The following is a 19,264-nucleotide window of genomic DNA, read 5'->3' on the forward strand; positions in this document are numbered from 1 at the left end:
TGAAAGTAGGAAATAACAAGTTTCATGAGTGCAGGATAAAGAAAATAGCTGAAGTTCTAGCGCATAGTGAAGTTAATTTTTTTACCCTTTCTTGACCCTTTGCTCTGCGTGTTCTAGTAGGAGCTGTTCAGCTAGGTCTAAGCTAATACCTTATCTGTAGCACTCTTGTTTTAGACAACATAGCTAGATGGGTAGTAACTGGTTTTCATAAGAAATCTTACATTGCCATTAAGAGGGGATAAACTGATGTAGGGCTTGTCCAAAGCAAACAGTGTATTAGACTGGAGCTACCAAATAATGATATATATTTAAAAATTTGTTATATATGCTTTTGGGGGAATATGTTTGCCTTTGTAGGGCAGTGTATTTTTTAATGGACTCTAACCATAGTTTCACAATGTGGCCTGTGGATAATTTCACAAATAATTATGTTTTCTTCCTACACCCTGGAGAGACCTGTATTCAGTTCCTGAGACTAACAACAATTCTACCAAATGATTGATACTCAGATATTGAGTGTATGTTCATATAAACTGAAGAAAGCAGGTGACACCAAAAACCTAGTTAAGCATTACTGCTTTAGAAGAGTCCTGTTATATACCCCTATGTGTTTTTTCTTACATTTTTTAAAATGTGTATTATTTGGGGCTGGTGAGATGGCTCAGTGGTCTAAAGCACCTACTTAGAACAAGCTAAGCTAAGCAAAAAGCACAGAGACCACCGTTCAATCCCCAGCACCACATGCCAGCCAGCCCTGCCCCCTGGTGGGCTGAACTGGCCACACACACACTAAATAAATAAATGTTATAAAAAAAAATGTATATTATTTGAGACTTTGAATTTTTTTAAAAGCATGGTTTTAAACTTTTCTCATACCCTGAAACTTTAACTTGTGATAAGTTTTTTGGAGTTCATACTGGTAGAAACCCTTTCTTAGAGCACAGATTTAAAAATGAAATAATGTTGGTTTTCGGGGGCATTCGAAGGATGTTTAGGTGGTTGTAAGTCTGGCAGTGAATTAGACTTGTGATTTTGTTCTCATAGAAACTGGATATAAAATCAAATCTCTGGTTAAACATGCTAGTATCAAAAGTGATGCTTTGGGTGAAAATAAAAGATCCTTGTCCCAAGTTTGTCTTAGGTAATCACTCTAAGTACGTGACAGATATTCCTGCTAATATGCCTCCTTACAGGTGAAGTAATAAGCTTTTTTTTTTTTTTTTAAGTAATAAGCTTTTAAAAGTGAAATATAAAAAAAGGTGAGATTTAAATGTTTTCATGCAGTAATGTAGTGCTGATTAGCAGGTAGGGCTCAGTACCACGTAGCTGATCCTGTGAAATCAGCCAGATTTATCAAGGCACACATACATAAATGAGAGCTAGATAGGCTTTCATAAAACCAATTATTTTCCTAATGCAAAAGATTAAAAGATAACCAGGTGTGGTGGCACACACCTGTCATCCCGGCATTCAGGAGGCTGAGACAGAAAGATTGCCATGAGTTCAAGGCCCAGTCTGTGCTACATAGTGAATTCAGGGTTAGCCTGAACTACATAGTGAGACCCAGTAATAAAAAAAAGGTTAAAGAATAGTATTAATGGAATATCACAGTGCAGTTGCCTCTGGCACATACGTGTAATCCCAGCTACTTGAGGGGAGGGGAAGCAGGAGGACCACAAATTTGAACCTAGCTTGGGATCATAGGAAGACCATAAAGTGTAGTGAGGCAACTAAAAAAAAAAAAAAAAACTTCTATTGCTGATTACTAATTTTGTTTGCTAGTCTGTAATAACTTCTCTTTTGTCACAGGTTTTAAATACCTGTGCTATGTTGGTCTGATGTCAAATTTTACTTCAGCAGTTTATGTTTCATAAAAGTGGCACATGCCCAGTTGAATAACAAGCTGCAGTCAGTTGGCAGAAATTTGGATTCCCTGGGAAAATCTCACTCCTCTGGCATCTTAACCCTCAAAGGAATATTTTAAAGATGTACATTCTCTAAAAGCATTCTTCAGAGGGACAGATTGTGAAAGTCAGTGTTTTTGAGGCTTGCAACATCAAAAACATCTTTATCTCACCTTCCCAATTTATGTATTTGCTGTGGAATAGAATTCTAAGTTACAGTTCATAATTTTCTCAGTTTTGAAAAGATTGTTTCAGTACTACCATTCCAATCTCATTTTACGTGATTTTGTGCCCTTTTTTTCTGGAAGCTTTTCAGATTTTCTCTTCATTCCTATCTTCTAAAATTTCACAATGATGTGCTTTCCTATTGGTCTCTTTCATCTTTTGTTCTGGATACTTGCTGGGCTTTTTCAATCTAAAAACTCATATCCTTCCATGCGGGAAAAATATTTTTAATGTTCTTTGAATTCCCTTTCTTCTTTTTTCTCACCTTCTAAAACTCATTCAGATATTGAACTTCATATTTTAGAAGTCCATTTCAATCTCTGAACTTTTAAAACTGTGTCCTATTCTTTTATGTTATGTAATGCCTTCTATTTTCTCACTGACAATATATTTTCTCTCTTATGCCTTTTCTGTTTTCTTCTGAATTCCTTTGTGTGTTTGTGTCTCTGTGATAATTATCTGAAATGTCATGGTTCTTGAGCATATGCTTATATTTTATAGAGTACTGCTTGAGAAGCAGTCGTCTCCTGTCCTAAGGACCCCACTTGTCTGCTGGCATCGCCATAGTGTCAAGCTGATAGCTATGAAAGTGTAACAAGAGGCACTCAGTTACCTTTCCTGTTTTCTTTGGGGGATTAAACCTGTTGTATGTTTTCACCTCTCTGTTTACCCGCAGCATTATCTGAGGTCATACATTCCTGAGCTTTTCTGTAGTTCTTCAGCTAAAAAGCTCAATGCTCCTTATCTCCTTTATGGTTACAGAATTTTTAGCCTTTTTGTTCTTCTAAGACAGCTGGACGTGTTTTCTGGCTTCAAAGTATTGTTTCTTCCACTCTTTTTGGTTTGGGGGCTTTGTTTTTCTAGTACAGTACTGGGAATTGAACCAATGGCCTTCACACAGAGCTGCATCCTCAGCCCTTTTTTAATTTTGAGACAAGATCTTGCTGAATTGAATTGCCCTCCTACTTGAACCTCCCAGAGTGTGGGGATTACTGGCAGGCACCCCTTCTCCTATCACACACTCAAGTTTTTGAGAATTCTTCCCATGCTTTGTATTGTTATTTTGGGGAGCTTTGGGTAGAAGTGGCAGTGGTAGGGGTGCTTCTACCACAGTTAACTGAAGGTCTCCTTTGAATGTTAGAACCCCAAAATTTTAGTCAATTTAAAAAATCATTAAATGTCAGGTAGCAGATGAGTATTTTGGAAGAGTAAATCATTGCAGGAATATTATTTTAAAGATAGTATGATGGGACACGAAAAGGGTAATCAATTGGTTTAATACCCTTATGTCCTAAGGCTTTTTATTTTGCACTGTGTCTTACTAGGAAAATTGTTACTGTTGTTGTGTTATCTTTAATCTTTTTCCTTGTAGTATAAACTGTTATAAGTAATTTCAAGGTTATTTCCCAAAGAATGTTTATGCCTGGCTTGGTGTCAGGGTAAATCAATGATAATGCAGCTCAGTAGTAGAGCATTTGTAGCATGATAAAGGTGGTGGGTTCAAGTCCATGTACCACACAGTAAAACAGTGAGGCAGTCTACATAGCCCATTCTTCTCAGTAATCTTATTGGCACAAGTGACAAGTCAATTTTGATCTATAATTTTTTTTTTTTTTGTAGAGTGCTCTGATTTTGGTATCAAGTTTATACTAACTTCACAAATTGGATTTTCCTTATACTAGTCTCTGAAATACATGATAGATAAATCTGGGGAAGCTCTCTTTCATAGGTGGGAAGAAGACTTTTGGGTTTTTTTCCTTTTATTTATTTATTTGGTGCAGGATCTCATTATGGGGCCAGTAACATAGCTCAGTAGAATAAGTGAGGGCCTGAGTTCAATCCCCGGTTCCAAAAAAAAAAAAAAAAAAAAGCACGTGTACTCACTATGCAATTCGGACTCGTAGTGATCCTTCTGTCTCAGTCTCCACAGGCTGCAGTTACAGGTGTGCACCTCCATGCTCGGTTTCAGTGCCTGGCACTTCGCGCCTGGGGTTCCGGGACCGGTGCAGCATGTGGTACCAGGGATCAAACCCAGGTCCTTGTGCTTGCCAGCCCAGAAGAAGACATTTGAATTGTATGTTCCTTTTATTTCTTTCTTTCTTTAATTTATTTTGTCTTTTGAGACAGGGTTTCATTATGCAGTTCAGAATAGCTTAAATTCACTTTGTAGCACAGGCTCGCCTTAAACTCAAAAGTGTTCCTCCTGCCTCAGCCTCTCAAGTGCTGGGATTAGAGACATATACCAGCATGCCAGGCCTGTTTTTCCCTTTTTGAAACATGGTTTAAGTGAAGGCTAAAAATATAGCTTGGTGTATAAGAGTACTTGCTTACCACCTGCAAAGTCCTGGGTTTAATACCTGGTATCTCTTAAAACTGAAAACATACTGTAGGCCAAAAGTTTTCCCAGGTTTTCTACCTCTTACATCTATTTGGGTAGTAAGATATTTCTTTTTTTAAAGATATTTCTAAAGTTGTTTATATTGGCATAAAGTTGCTAATGGAATTCTTTTAAGACTAAGAACTAATGCATCTGTAGTTATGCTTTCCTTACATTTCTGGGTACCAGTGTGTACCACGCCGGTAGTCCCAGAATTCTGTGCAGCTAAGGCAGATGTGCTGTGAGTTCAAGCTCAGCCTTTGCAATTTAGCACTTTAGCAAAAACCCTATCTCATAATAAAAAAGATCTGGGGACATATCTCAGTGTGAAGGCCCAGGTTTCAAACACCAATACTACTAAATAAAGAAGTAAACATTATGTATTATCTATGCCTTTATGTTCTTCTTTAAAAAACTTAAATCAGTTTTGCTGGGGATCTCATACTAATTCTTTCAAAAAACCTAACTTTGGGGTTTATTCTCTTATTTTATTCTATTTTGTTATATAGTCTTATCTTCGTTTTCTTCGTTCAGCTTTCTTGGGTGATCACTGTTTTTCCCCCATCTTGAAGTCCATGCAATTTATTTGTGGATTAGGGTTTTCTTCTTTGTAAATGTTTTACTTCAAGGGACTGTGCTGGCCCCACCCCTGGGGCATGCTGAGCTAGCAACTGAGTCTGGGCATGGTGGTGCATGCTTATAATCCCAGCGCGGGGGAGGCTGAAAACAGGAGCATCACCACAAATGTGATCTGCATAGTGAGACCCTGTACCAAAAATAGCTATCATAAACTGAAGGCCAGCCTGCACTATACAGCAAGACCCCGTCTCAAAAAACAAACAAACAAAAACACTAACACATACCCAGAAATCTTTTGCCCAGATTTACTGGTGATTAATATTTTGGCATATTTGCAGTTCTTTCCCTGCCTCTCCTTTTTGCTGAGTCATCTTAAAATAAGTTACAGCCGTTGTTGTACTTCACTCCTGAATATATCAGTGCTACAACTAGGTCATTCTACTGTAATGCAGCTAGCACACACATCCAAGAAGCTTAATATGTGTGCTGTAATGCCATTTAATAGAGAATCTGTTTTTTTAAAAAAATTTCCCAGGGCTGGTGAGATGGCTCAGTGGTCTAAAGCACCTACTTAGAACAAGCTTAGCAAAGCACAGGGACCGCGGTTCAATCCCCCAGCCCCACATGCCAGCCAGCCGCGCCCCCTGGTGGGCTGAGCTGGCCACACACACACACACACACACACACACACACACACACACACAAATAAAAATAAAATAAAAATTAAAAAAAAAAAAAATTCCCAATTGTCCCAGTGATGTCCTTTCAAGCTTTATGTTTGAATATATGGTTTAATGTCTATTTGGATTTTTTAAAAAATTATTTTGCTGGATGTGGTGGTACACACCTTTAATCCTGCTGAGGCAGAGGGACTTCAAATTTAAAACCAGTCTGGGCAGCATAGCAAGACCATAATAAGACAATTTAAAATAATAGTAAGACAATTTTAAAAATGCCCTCTTTTATAGTTAATTCTTAATTTTTTTTTCAGAAAATATGATCTATACAACTTGAGCATTCCTAACCCAAAAATCCAAAACTGAAATACCTACTGTTTCAAAGTTTTTTAGAACTAGTGTGACACTACAAGTAGAAAATTGAAACCACACCACGAATCTTCGTTTCTTGCACAAAACAACTTAAGATATTTCATAATAATCAGGCATGGTGGTGCACACCGGTAATCCCAGCAATTGGGAGCTGAGGCAAAAGAGTTGCTATGAGTTGGAGGCCAGACTGAACTAGATACAGCAAGTCCCTGTCTACCAAAAATAACTGAATATGGGGCCTGGGATATAGATCAGTAGAATAAGAGCAAGCTCAAGGGCCTGAGTTCAATCCCCGGTTCTGCCAAAAAAAAAAAAACTAAACAAAAATAACTGAATAGCCTTCAGGCTGTGAGTACAGGGTATATGTGAAACATAGATGAATTACTTCATGCAAATGCAAGTATCAAAAAAATATTTGTATCTCAGGACATTATAGATTGAGCTGTGTATATGAGAAAACTACAAGATGCGGACATGATATCCTATCTACAAACACCATCAGAACAAATCATTCTATTCATTAAGACAATGTAACTATATATCCTAACCACATTGAATACACAGATACAAAATGGACATTCATCTGTATACCCTTTTTTTGTTAAGTTCCATTATTTGAATATTATAGGTGTGTAAACTCAGCAAAATATTCTAAAAGAGTCCAATAGCCCATAATAGTATTGGGTCTTCCGCTTGACTGGCAATGTCAGAAATTGTTGACCTGAGTCCCCTACAGCTCAACATAACAGCATGACTTTACTTCTTATATTTCGTTTTTCTACTTTTCTGCTGGATGATTAAGACCAAGGTAAAGCAGGACCTATGCAACAAGAGTTGTAGCTTTTGGGTCTGATAAGGTCAGTGAAATCCCCTCAGGATTTATCCTGAGATCTTGTACCTCAGATTGTAGAACCTTTGTCAGTGTCACCCATGAAAATGAGTCACGGCCATTGCTTGGCCAATGTGCTTTCTGTGAAAGCCTGAGAGAATGTTTTCTCTCCATGTGACTCTCCTTAGGCACACTCTACATCATCGATCACTTTCCTGTTTGGCCCCAAAATCTTGATCAGAAAATTTGGGACCTACTGAGTTACATGATGTTACAGTACAAGTTCTCATATGTCTTGAGTCTTAATTGACCTTAGAAGGCTATGGCCAAAATGTTGACTTTTCTTGCAGCCCTCCTTTTTCTCTAATTTTGGTCTGCAAACTTAGGTTGTTAACCCTCCAGAAGACAAGCTTATTGTTATTACCATACATCTTAGGCTGTTAAGCTTAACCTCACTATCTGTCTGCATATCAAACATCTTAGGCATAATGTGGAACAGGTACTTTTCATCAAGTATTGATATGTTGAACTTTAAATCCCTACAGAACATGATAAAAAAAATTTAAAAATTAGAATATATTTTAAAAATAAGCATAAAGAATTAAATACTTCTTATGTTTACACATAAGTCCAAAAATCTCACCATATACAACCTTGAAGCAAGACAGTCCCACAATATTCCTTTTCCTGTCTCTTGCTGTCATTCACCACCCCTTCTTGAACAACCACCTACCCGAGAGACATCATAGCAGCAACTGGCATGTCATGATAAACACCCCATATTCAGAAGACCAGAATGACAGGCACTCCAAGCATGAAACTACTATTAACAGATTACCATCTTCAGTGCAGTTACTTAGTTCACAGATATCAGTATATATAGTTAGCCAGGGTGAGAATCTTTCCAATTAACAGCTAGTTAATCTTCTGAAGATTCTCAGGATCATTGCCTTGCCCATCTTCTACATATAACTGTATTGCTTGACTTATTCATGTTTCCTAGCTCTTCTCCTTTCCCTCTCTTGATTAGTTAGTCCTTGAGATCCTTTCTTTTACTTGTATTATACCTTTCTATTTGTATTTCTTTTGAGTTCTTATACTACATGGTCATTTTTTAATCCCACACTTACTAGTTTAGTTCAAATCTTCTGTGTTCTCCATAATTTTTCCCTTGTCTTTAAAGTTCCTGGTTTGGGCAGTTTCTACTCAAAACTGTCAGTTTACATTTCATATATGTCAAAGTTATAATAAAAAAATAAGTGATGACACTTAGAACAAGACTTCAGAATGAGTGAGAAAGCCTACTTCTAAATCCCAGAATGGATAGCCATTGCACAACTAAATCAAAAATGTCTGAAGGGGAAAAATGGTTCTGTTGAGACATGCTTTCAATTTTCTGTGCTTTTGGAATAGTATAAATAAAAATCAATAGACCCCCAAAAAAAAAAACCCGCATCATTTGGATGCTTTGAAGATTGATAAGATATTCTAAATGGGCTTTCTCCTACGAATGTGGTAGATTCACGCTGGCAGGTAGAGGCTGAATTGCTCACATTGTGGTAAACCTGAGCTAGTTTACCTTGTGAGACTTTGTTAATTGTTAAAGTTCATTTTCCTGAATTGGGAACAAGTGTACACTGATTATCAGTTGTTAACATTATTTTCTCATTTCTTTGTAAGTTTTTAAGAAAATAAGTGATTTTTTTTTTAGGTGATTGACTCTTACTTGCTTGGTTTAAAGGCTCTAAAAATGTTGACCTTGGCTTTAATCTTGATCTTGGGGATTGATTACAAATTACCAATATCTAAACTGGTGACTCTAGGGGGCTGGGGAGATGGCTCAGTGGGATAAGTGCTTCCCTGGCAAGCGCAAGGGTCTAAGTTCAATCCCTGGTTCCGCAAAAAAAAAAATAATAATAATAATAATAATAAACTGGTGACTCTGACATTAAAATACCGCATTCACTCACACTTTATATCCCCCCCCCCTTCTTTCCTGCTTGCTGGGGGAGCCTGGGTTTTCTGACCTCACAGACTGACTTGCGTATGTGAGAGGCATGTGCACTCTGGCAGTCATTGGGGAGTGGACCTGGGGGCTGGCTGGCTGCGGTGGAGCTGCTCCTCCCCAGCATCTGAAGGGCCTTGGGTGTCCATGTAGCGGAGGGGAGTGAGACCACCCTTGGCCCTTCCGTGGTGTCTGGGACTTCAGACCCAGTGTCCCTGAGCCTGATCATTAAGTTGCAGTGTCCGCCATCCTCTTTCTCAGGTTTTTCAGGGTATGTTAGAAGGTCTAAAAAACTCAGCCACAGGCCCTTCAGAATAGTCCTATAGTAGAACTGTTCCCTAGGAGAACTAGTCTGCTTGAAGCTTGGTAGCAAAAATGTGATTGGTGAGTACTTTCTTCCTCTCCACCATCTTGATCTTCGGGGAAACATTGCTTTGTTTTGTTTTTGATAAAACACTTCATGACAATGTAAGCAAAGCTAACTTCCTTCCTAAAAACATTCTGCAGTTGCTTGATTAATGCTGTCCATATAGCTGGAGGCAAAGTGTGGTTCCTGTCAGATTTCCCTAATTTATTGCACTCTTGTAGTTCTTGCAAGACAGTCTATGTCTTGTTCCATTGACTGTTGAGCATCATAAAAATAAGAATGTCTGTATAGACTGAAGACCTTCCATCCTTGGTGTGGAGTAAGTACACTGTTCCACTGTATGAGCTGACAATATAGTCGAAGAATTCTGTGTGGAAAAAGCAGGTGTACTACCTCGTGGTAGAGCGGACCCTTGTCATATTTGTGGGGCAGGGAAAGCTCAGAGATCTGGAATCACCAAACTGGTCCCTACCACCAACCCCAATACTACACACACACACACACACACACACACACACACACACACGCCCTGTTATGTGTATGGCAGAATGGAAGGAATATTTGCACTGGACTGTTACAGTCTTGTGTTTACGAAATAGTAGGAATTTATCTCAAGAACTTCAGGTCACTGCAAGTATCCAAGTGAAGAATGTTTGCCATTCCCAGTACCCTGTGAATAAATACCACATGACAAAGAAATGGCCTAGAGCCTGGAAAAGGTAGAGGCCAGTGTCTACTCTAGAAAGTAGATGAGAAGGGATGAGTTTAACAGTACAGTTGGAGGGGAGGAGGTGTTGGAGTGGGGAGAGTGGCGGTAGTAAATACAGGCTCCTGTGGTCAGAGAAGAAAAATCTTTTTTTTTTTCCTGGAATCGGGGATTGAACTCAGGCCCTTGCGCTTGCCAGGGAAGCCCTTATTCTACTGAGCCATCACCCTGTCCTGAGAAGAAAAATCTTGCGGGTTGTGTGAGATCAAAGCGATGGAAGTCACAGGAGGCCAGGCTGAACCCTGGAGAAGCCTGAATTTTAGGCCCAGAAGGCTGAATGTTACAGATGTGATTTGGTGTCTTTGCCCCCAGAACTCCTGTGAAGGGAGGGTGAATGGCAGCCAGTCATCCAGGACTTTGTGATGTGTAAAGGCCAAGCTGTTGTAAAGCTCTGGTGTCTTTTGTATGAAATAAAATGAATACTGGTTGGAATAGCTAGAAATTCTGTGTTGGCAGTCCAAGGATGTTTATTTTTATGCTTTACACTGTTTACAAAGGTACATGATTATGAAAGGGAAGTCCTTCACAAATAAAAATCTGAATAAAATAGCCTATATTGGGTTTCTGGAAATAAAATATCCTAGCCCTTTAAGATTAGAGAATTTGATTTTTTTTTTTTCCCTTTCATGGGCTGTTTATTGACTTGGCATTCAGTTTAGCGAAGTCTCTGCAAGTGATCTCCACACTGAAGATGATATCTTAAGCCTGCATCTATGTTTTCCGGCTATTGGTCACCACTGAATGCTAGCTAAGAAGTCTGCCTTGTAGAGCAGAGCTAGAAGGACGAAAACCCAGGGTGTGTCTGTTACATAGCCCAAGCTGTCCTGGGCAGAATGGTAATGTGTTTGTGCCTCTGTGCTTGAGTGCAGCTTAGCCCTGAGCAGGATCATCCCAGCAGTAGGGCGCCTTGGACACACCCAGTGTACTGCCCAAGCTACGTCAGTTCCCTGCAGCTGTCAGAGGTTGATGAAGCCATGTATTCTTACTAAGCTGGAGAGTCACTCTCTCTCTGAAAGGGGGGAGTAAAAAAAAATGAATGCTGTTCCTCCATGCTTAACACATGGAACCACTTTTTATTATGCTGCTTCCGTATCATTTTTATAGACACAAATATGTGGTTTTATTTTCCTGCTTTAGAAAAACACATTGTACTCATTTTTCTGTGCTCCTTGGAGTGATTGCTTATGCTGCTTGAGTGCTTCCTAGATGGATGGGGAGAGAGATTTGCTTGGAGTTGACTGAATATCCAAGGTGGTAGTACAGTTTTTGACAAAGGTTTGTTATACTTTTAATGACCATTGTAGTGTGATTCTTAAGAGGTTGATATTTTTAAGTTCCTACTAGGTGGGTCTTTGGATTATGAGTAATAAAAATTTTCATTTGCATGTCATCTTGGGCTGTGGTTACTTTTGGCACCTGTCTTCTTTTCCCCCACTCCTTTTTTCTTGCCCTAAAACATTACCTAATGTGTAGGAAACATTTTTTTTTTCAGATTGGAATAGTTTTGAATGAGCAGGAGGCATAGGTTTTCAAAAGTCTTGGCATCTCTATAAATAATAGAGCACCTTATTTTTCTCCTATTTCTTTCACAAACAGCCTGGTTGTCTTTTAAAGCTGTGTCACTACATCAGCCTGATGTAGTGGGGACTCTGTTGTCCACTTAGAACTTATTTCTCCAGAAATATAACGCAGTGCTGCAGTGTGAATGGTTTGTTTGATAGGCAGTCAGAATATGAAGATAGTTGGACAACTTGGACTTTACAGTAATATACTTGTGGTTATTAGGGTTACGGAATGCCAGGCATGGTGGCACACACCTATAATCTCAGCACTTGGGAGGGTGAGACAGGAAAATCTCCATGAGTTCAAGGCCAAGCTAGGCTACATAATGAGTACAAGACCAGTCTGTACTACATAGTGAGACCCTTTGTCAAAAAGCCTAAAGGAGGGGCTGGTGAGATGGCTCGGGGCTGGTGAGATGGCTCAGTGGTCTAAAGCACCTGCTTAGAACAAGCTAAGCCAAGCAAAGCACAGGGACTTCAGTTCAATCCCCCAGCACCACATGCCAGCCCACCCGCCCCCTGGTGGGCTGAGCTGGCCACACACAAAATAAATAAATAAATAAATAAATATTTTTAAAAAAAAAAAGCCTAAAGGAAGTAAGTTACGGAGCATTGGACCAGTGAGATAGCTCAGCAGACTAAGTGCCCGCTATGGCAAGCACAGGAACTAGGGTTTGTTCCCTCATCCCACATGCTGCACAGGCCTCACCCACCTCTGGGGTGCACTGAACCAGCACCAGAGTCTCGGGTGTGGTGGCGCTTGCCAAAATCCCAGCACTGGGGAGGATGAAAACAGGAGGATCACTATGAATGCAAGCTGCGTAGTAAGATTCTGTACCAAATATATAAATGGAAAAAAAAAGTTATGGAGCATTAAATAGGAAAGATCCAAGTTGGCTTAAATGTTTTCCTCTATGGAATAAATAAGTGAATGGATAGATAGATTTGTTTCTGCTTTCTTCTGCAGATATAAGTATTAGACTCCTCATGTTTACCATTTATTCCAGATCAGGTAATAAAAAGCTAGGAGATTCCCTAGTAACTTGAGGACTAAGTTTACAGATAATGGTTGACACTTAGAAGGACAAGATACAAAAGACTAACTTTGTGTTTTCTTCAATCTGTTTCAGCAACTCTACCAGATCCTGACAGATTTTGATATTCGGTTTTATATGTATGAACTACTTAAAGTAAGTAGCATTCATAAACAGTGCACTTTTTTCAGGCTCATTCATTAGAACAAGTGTTTGAAAGGACAAAGAGAACACAACAAAATATTTTTCTGATGCCTAGAGTATTTGGTGGAGTTTACTTTATGTTGAGGCCTCCATTGTAGGATCTCACATGGAAATTTTCTGGTAGATTTGGGAAGGGTGGCCAAGTCAAGGGGTGCGAGGGTTTTTATGCCAAAGATTAGAAACTCGGAGCTCTGGGTTTTTTTTTTGTTTGTTTGTTTGTTTGTTTTTTTGCCACTATTACTTTTAGGGGCCAGCCAAATAGCTCAGTGGATTAAAGTACCTGCTTGGGCAGACGCAGGGGGCAAGGGTTCGATCCCTGGCCCCCTGGGGTGTGCTAGAGACAGAAACTGAGACTGGGCATGGTGGCATGCGCCTGGGAGGCTGACAAACAGAAGGATCACTATGAGTTTGATCTATGTAGTGAGACCCTGTACCAAATACATTAAAAAAGAAAAAGACTAATACTACTTTTAGTTTTCCATGTATAATAAATGCCCCCAGAGTTAATGACTCATTGATTTGTTGTTTCTCATGATTTCATGAGTTGGCTAGGTGATTCTTTAGATCCAGGCCAACTTGACCTTGACAGGATGGTCCAAGAGGGCCTCATTTACATATCTTAAACCTAACCTGGGATGGCTGTGTTCTTAGCTTCCAGGAGGTTAGTCCAGGCTACTTCCCATGATGCTTTTAGGTTCTTAGTATCAAGATGGGTACTTTTCAACCCTCTCTCTATGTCATTTTGCCAGTGCACCGTTGGCAAAGCAAGTCATACAAAGAAGCCTGGCCTCCACAGAATATAAAAATACTTATCAGTTCTTGATAGCAAAGTCTCATGTATGGGAATAGCAGATGTTTATAGGCCCCTCACCCCTTTATTTTGATCTTTCAAAATCTCCCTTTTTTTAAGTCAGTCATTTATTTGGTATAGTGTCCCACTATGCAGCTTGGACTCACAGTGATTCTCCCGTCTCAGCCTTCCCAGCGCTGGGATTACGGGCATGTGCCACCATCCCTGGTTTTGGTGGCCTGCATGCGGTACCAGGGCTTGAACCCAGGTCCTTGCACTTGCCAGGCAGGTGGTTAGGCCCCTAAGCTATTGAGACTACCTACTCTTTCCCTCTAGCCACAACTACTATAGTTAATGTAGGAGAACTAGTAAATAGACCTAAGTGACCTCCTAATCCTAAAGCACTATAAAATTGTGAAACATTTGTGAGTATGGAGGAATGATCTTATTTAAGTCTGTCTAGGCATAAAAATGAAAGAATTCTAAATAGATTTATAAAATGGTATATATCAGTGGGTTCTAGTTTTTTAGGGTCATGGATCACTGGAAACCCAATGAAGTTATGAACTCCACCCAAAGTGCATGTGTAAATGTACAGTATTGCGTAGGGGTTTTTTTTGTTTTTGTTTTTTTTTGGGGGGGGGGCTCGGATCTCAGGTTTAAAATGTCTAAACTAAGATATAGGTGAAAGAATCATTAGTAACGGAAATTGCCCAGATGGGGTTTTTATAGGGCTTTGAAAAGTTGCTTCAACAAAATAACAAATTGAATGAAGGCTGGACTTTAGAAAATGGGAATGTAAAGAACTAGCACTCCAAGGTGAATGTTTTCTCATGTGAGCACCTGCACAAACCACATCATTAGAGAAGCCAGGGTTGTAGGTTTAAGGACTCACTCTATGTTTCCTGGGTCTTGTCAGTAAGATCAGAAAGACGAAGGAAATGGAACTGGACTGGACCCACCTTTCTCCTTTGCTCTCTGAGCTACAGTTGAAGCCTGTGAACTTTTTTCAATCTTTCTGGGAAATTCCATGCTGCTAGGCATGGTGGTGCATGTCTATAATCCTAGCACTCCAGAGTCTGATGTGAGTTTGAGGCCAGCCTGAGCTACATTGTAAGTTTAAGGCCAACCTGAGTTACATGGCAACACCCTGACTCAAAAAAAAAAAAAGTACAGAAAACTCCATGCAATAACCCCATGAGAGCTAAGTCCAGCTTTGAGATTTTGCAGTTATTAGCTAGCTAAATTTTTTATAGCCTGGCATGTTCATCCTTCAGTAAAGATGTCTCTGTAATGTAGATCTGTATGAGCTGGTTATGCAGATGTCATTCACTGCCTGGTATCCATCCTGCTTCCTAGTGGTAGCAATAAGCAGAAAGAACATATTTCTTCCTGCTAATGAGGCTTCTTAGAATCCAGATGAAATAGGAAAAATGTTTTTCATGCTTAATGGTCAGAAACTATCAGATGTTAAAGCTGAAATCACCAAAGAATTTAAAATCATGTCAGTAACTCCACAAGGGATCTGGCCAGTGAACTCAGCAAAAAGAATGCACTTCCTTACAGCATTTGCTCAGACTTTGCTTTCACCAGGTATTTTTCATGTCCCAATCATTGTGGTTCTAATTAGTTTGTTCTTCTGGCAAAGACTAGACAAAAAGCAGAATCAACACTGTTAAATTTTCTCTTTGGAGAAAAAAAGAGTTGAGAAGAGGAAATACTTAACTTTATTAAAAATATGGAAGCAGCCAAGGCTAAGGGCCCCCATGGTACTCCTCAGTGACTCCCAAAGACTTTATGGCAGAGCAGTCTGATTCAGATTTGAGGAAGTGTGCCCTCACATCCTTTGTTTCATAAGGTACTGTCACAAAGGCACTTTGGAATCTTGCTGCAACTGTTACAAAATGAAGTGAGTGAATCTTAAGTGTACATAATTTTGGATTTTATATATCTAAAACCTTTGCTGATATGTGTACATAGAACTGCATTGTCCAACATAGCAGCTGATTCCAGTGGAAGCTGTTTTAACTAAATATAGTTAAGAATTTAGTTCTTTAGTCACAGTGGTCACATTTCAAGTGATCAGTGGTCTTATGTGGCTGATGATCACCGTGTTGTGCACTGCAAATATGGATTTTTTTGCCTTGCTGCAGAACATTCAGTTGAACAGGGCCAGGAGAGTGTGATGAAGATCCAGGAGTGTTTTTTTTGTGCACCCTCTCTTCAATATTTGCTCCTCCAGAAATTATATCCTTATCATCCTCCCATAGTTTAGAATTGGTTGTTCAATACTTTCAAATAAAAAGCATCATATGTTGTAAGTTGTTTGGTGTCTGGGAAAAACAAAATGACACAGAGCACAGGAGCTTAGTCCTGGAGTGCTGCACCTAGAAATCATTCTCTGGCTTGTGTATTCCTTCAGTGTAAAAATGCTTAGTACAGTGTTCTTCCTGTTCTAGTTCAGTTCTAGTGCAGGTTTCCCAAATAAAGTCAAACTCGTTCCTCAGAAGACAAGCATTTGACAGTACCTGCAACCATTTTTGTTGTTATAACTGGAGGGCACTGCTGGTATGTGGTGAGTGGAGGTCAGGGACTCTGCTAAGTAGCCCCCAGCACATATACTCCCATACGAAGTATTTCTGGGCCAGCAGTGCCATGGCTATAGAAACTTCTACCAGGACGCTCAGTGGTGCACGTGTAGTAAGCTCCACGCGATTAGAGCTGCTATCATTGCTTGAGTATATCATCAGTCTCGTGAAGCTTTCAAGTGCTTCTCAAAACAACAAAATGTCCTAACTTTGAAATTAATGCAAGTAGTTGTATGAGGAAGGGATTTTAACAGATTTTCATACTTAAAAAAAGCTCAAATACAGTAAAAAAAAAAAATGGTAATAAATCAACATTTCTCCAAAAGCAATATAGACTGTACAATAAGCACAGGAAAAGATGTTCAGCTTCATCCCTTTAGAAACAGAAATTAGAAACACGATGATGAAATACCACTTCACACCACTAGATTACATATAATCAAAAAAATGAACAATAACAGGTGTGTTAATGAGAATGTGGAAAAACTGGAAACCTCAGGTGGTTCTTTAAAAAAAAACTAAGCAAACAGCCCAGCACCTATGCTGCCAGGAATCTAACCAAGAGAAATGAAGCATATATCCTTCAAAATTGGCCCTTGAATTTTTATAACAGCATTGTTCTTAAAAGCCAAAAGCAAAATTAACCCAAATGTTATATACAGCTGGAATATTGAATATATAAAATGGAATGCTACTTGTATGAAAAAAGCAGCATGGATGAATCTCAAAAATATGCTGAATGAGCTGGTGAGATGGCTTGGCGATCTAAGCACCTGCCTGGCAAGTGCAAGGACCTGGGTTTGGTCCCTGGTACCGCATGCCACACCCACCCCACTCCAAGCCATCCACTGAAACCGGGCGTGGTGGTGCATGCCTGTAATCCTAACACTGGGAGGCTGAGACAAGAGGATCACTAGGGGTCTGAACTGTGTAGTGAGACCTTGTATCAAATAAATAAGTTTATAGAGAATGCTGAATGAAAGAAAATAGAAGTACTGTACCTATATGATGTCATTTCAGGAATGTCCAGAAATTATAGTAGCACATAACAAATCAGTGGTTGGAAATGATTGGAAGCAGGGAGTGAGTATAGATAAATTCAAGGGAAGTTTGGGAGGTGATGGAAAAGTTCAGATAGTAGAGTAGTGGGTTAAGTAGCTGTCTAAATTAGCTAAAGATCTTTAACTTTCATACTTAAAAATCTTACCTGCATATTGATTAGCCTATGAAAAGTGAATTTCGTCCCATAGAGCAATAATGACACTTTCTATTTTTCGTACTGGGAATCAAACTCAGGACCTTGTACTTGCCAGGTAAGTGCTTGTGCCTCTGAGCTACATCCCCAGCAGTAATACTTCCTAAAGGCCACTTGACTCAGGAATTATATTTAAGGAAAATAGTAATACTTTTTAATCTGCAAAACCTGCAGGGCTCACTTGTCTAAAAAAAAAAAGTAATGTTGAAAGGTGTATTTGAATGTCATTCTTCATATCCACATAGATTCTGGCTTGTCCTTTGAATCGTGAGAGGTTCCTCCAGTGAGGGCCTCACATCTAGTAGCCCTCCACTGCCGCCTTTCTACCAGCTGCCCAGCATGGTATATATGGAGAGCAAGGGGTACTTTCCAAAACATTTCCCCCCACTTACTGGCACTGATCTCCCCCTTGAGAGACTGCATTCAAGTCAAGGTTTCACAAATAGTAAGAATCGTTGGGCCACACAGATAGCTCAGCAGTTTAAGCGCCTCCCTGGCAAGTGCTAGGACCCGGGTTCAATCCCTGGTACTGCATGCTGTGCCAGCACATTGGCAGCCACAGAAATCAGGTGTGATGGTACACGCCTGTAATCCCAGTGCTGGGGAGGCTAAGACAGAAGCATCACTACGAGTTTGAGCTGCATAGTGAGTCCCTGTACCAAATGCATAAAGAAAAAAAGAATTGCTTGTGTTGAAGGGTGATAGAGTGTTTTCTTATGCTTCTCTATGCTTTCTTATCTACTAGGCTCTGGATTACTGCCACAGCAAGGGAATCATGCACAGGGATGTGAAACCTCACAATGTCATGATAGATCACCAACAAAAAAAGGTACCGTTACTGCCAGGCAGCAATAAGCCTTTGTCAAAGTAGTTTCTGAACACCATGCTGTTTCCTTTGGCAGATTTGTTACTATTCCCCAGACTCCAGTGTTGGTTTTTGTAAAGAAAATGGACAGACAACCCCACCTGTAGTCACTTGTTTTATTTTGATCTTCATTTTCCCAAGGGCCTCAGAAAGAAACTAGAGCTAGTGGTTTCTGCTTCACTTAATGACCCTCACACCAATCTGCCTGGCCTTAAAAGTTCAGTTGGGTCCTTCCTAATTTTGCTATCCTACTCTGGTTGTCCCTAATTGGTGAGTAAATGGATCCACCAGTATTAGGTTAGTGACGAACTAGACCAATTCTTTAGTCCTAGAGTGGGATATGTGTCCCTAGCCCTTTTTAGTTACACCTGGCTCTTATAATAAAAACAGTAATGGGGGAATATGTTACACTTGGAAATAGTATGAAGGCAGAACAAAAAAGGCTGCACTTTATTGGTATAGAGAGAGTGATAAGCCAAGATAATTCAAATTAAAAAACAAGTTCTGAGTGCTCTGCTCCAGAAATGGCCTCTGATGCAGTTGCTGGAGTATGATTTTTTAGCCAGTGCACCTGCTCCCATTTTGTATTTGGCCATATGTGATTGTTACCAGAATTGTGATGTGGCCTTTCCTAGGCAGAGGAATTGGAAACACTCCTTTCACCTTTGTGTGTATGTGTGTGTTTTTTTTCTTCATACTTATAGCTGCGCCTGATAGATTGGGGCTTGGCAGAGTTCTATCATCCTGCTCAGGAGTACAATGTTCGCGTAGCTTCGAGGTACTTCAAGGGACCAGAGCTCCTTGTGGACTATCAGGTGAACTTGGTAGAAAAGGTGTTCTGGATTATTTGTATACATCTTGGTGT

The 19,264-nt window shown here is 39.7% G+C and overlaps 1 protein-coding gene across 3 annotated transcripts in view; it reads left to right on the forward strand.

Annotated features, from left to right (window-relative positions):
* Positions 1-19,264, forward strand: part of Csnk2a2 (casein kinase 2 alpha 2) — a 45,754-nt gene that overhangs the window by 16,243 nt on the left and 10,247 nt on the right. For 2 of the 3 annotated variants that reach the window (XM_004625935.2, XM_023709276.1), the window contains exons 5-7: positions 12,794-12,853; positions 18,280-18,363; positions 19,104-19,214. In XM_004625935.2, the coding sequence (XP_004625992.1) occupies positions 12,794-12,853; positions 18,280-18,363; positions 19,104-19,214 (255 nt within the window). The remainder of the gene's footprint in view (positions 1-12,793; positions 12,854-18,279; positions 18,364-19,103; positions 19,215-19,264) is intronic. The other variant, XM_023709277.1, reaches the window with a different exon arrangement.

Source organism: Octodon degus, unplaced genomic scaffold, assembly GCF_000260255.1.
Source record: "Octodon degus isolate 3935 unplaced genomic scaffold, OctDeg1.0 scaffold00011, whole genome shotgun sequence".
Taxonomy (NCBI): domain Eukaryota; kingdom Metazoa; phylum Chordata; class Mammalia; order Rodentia; family Octodontidae; genus Octodon; species Octodon degus.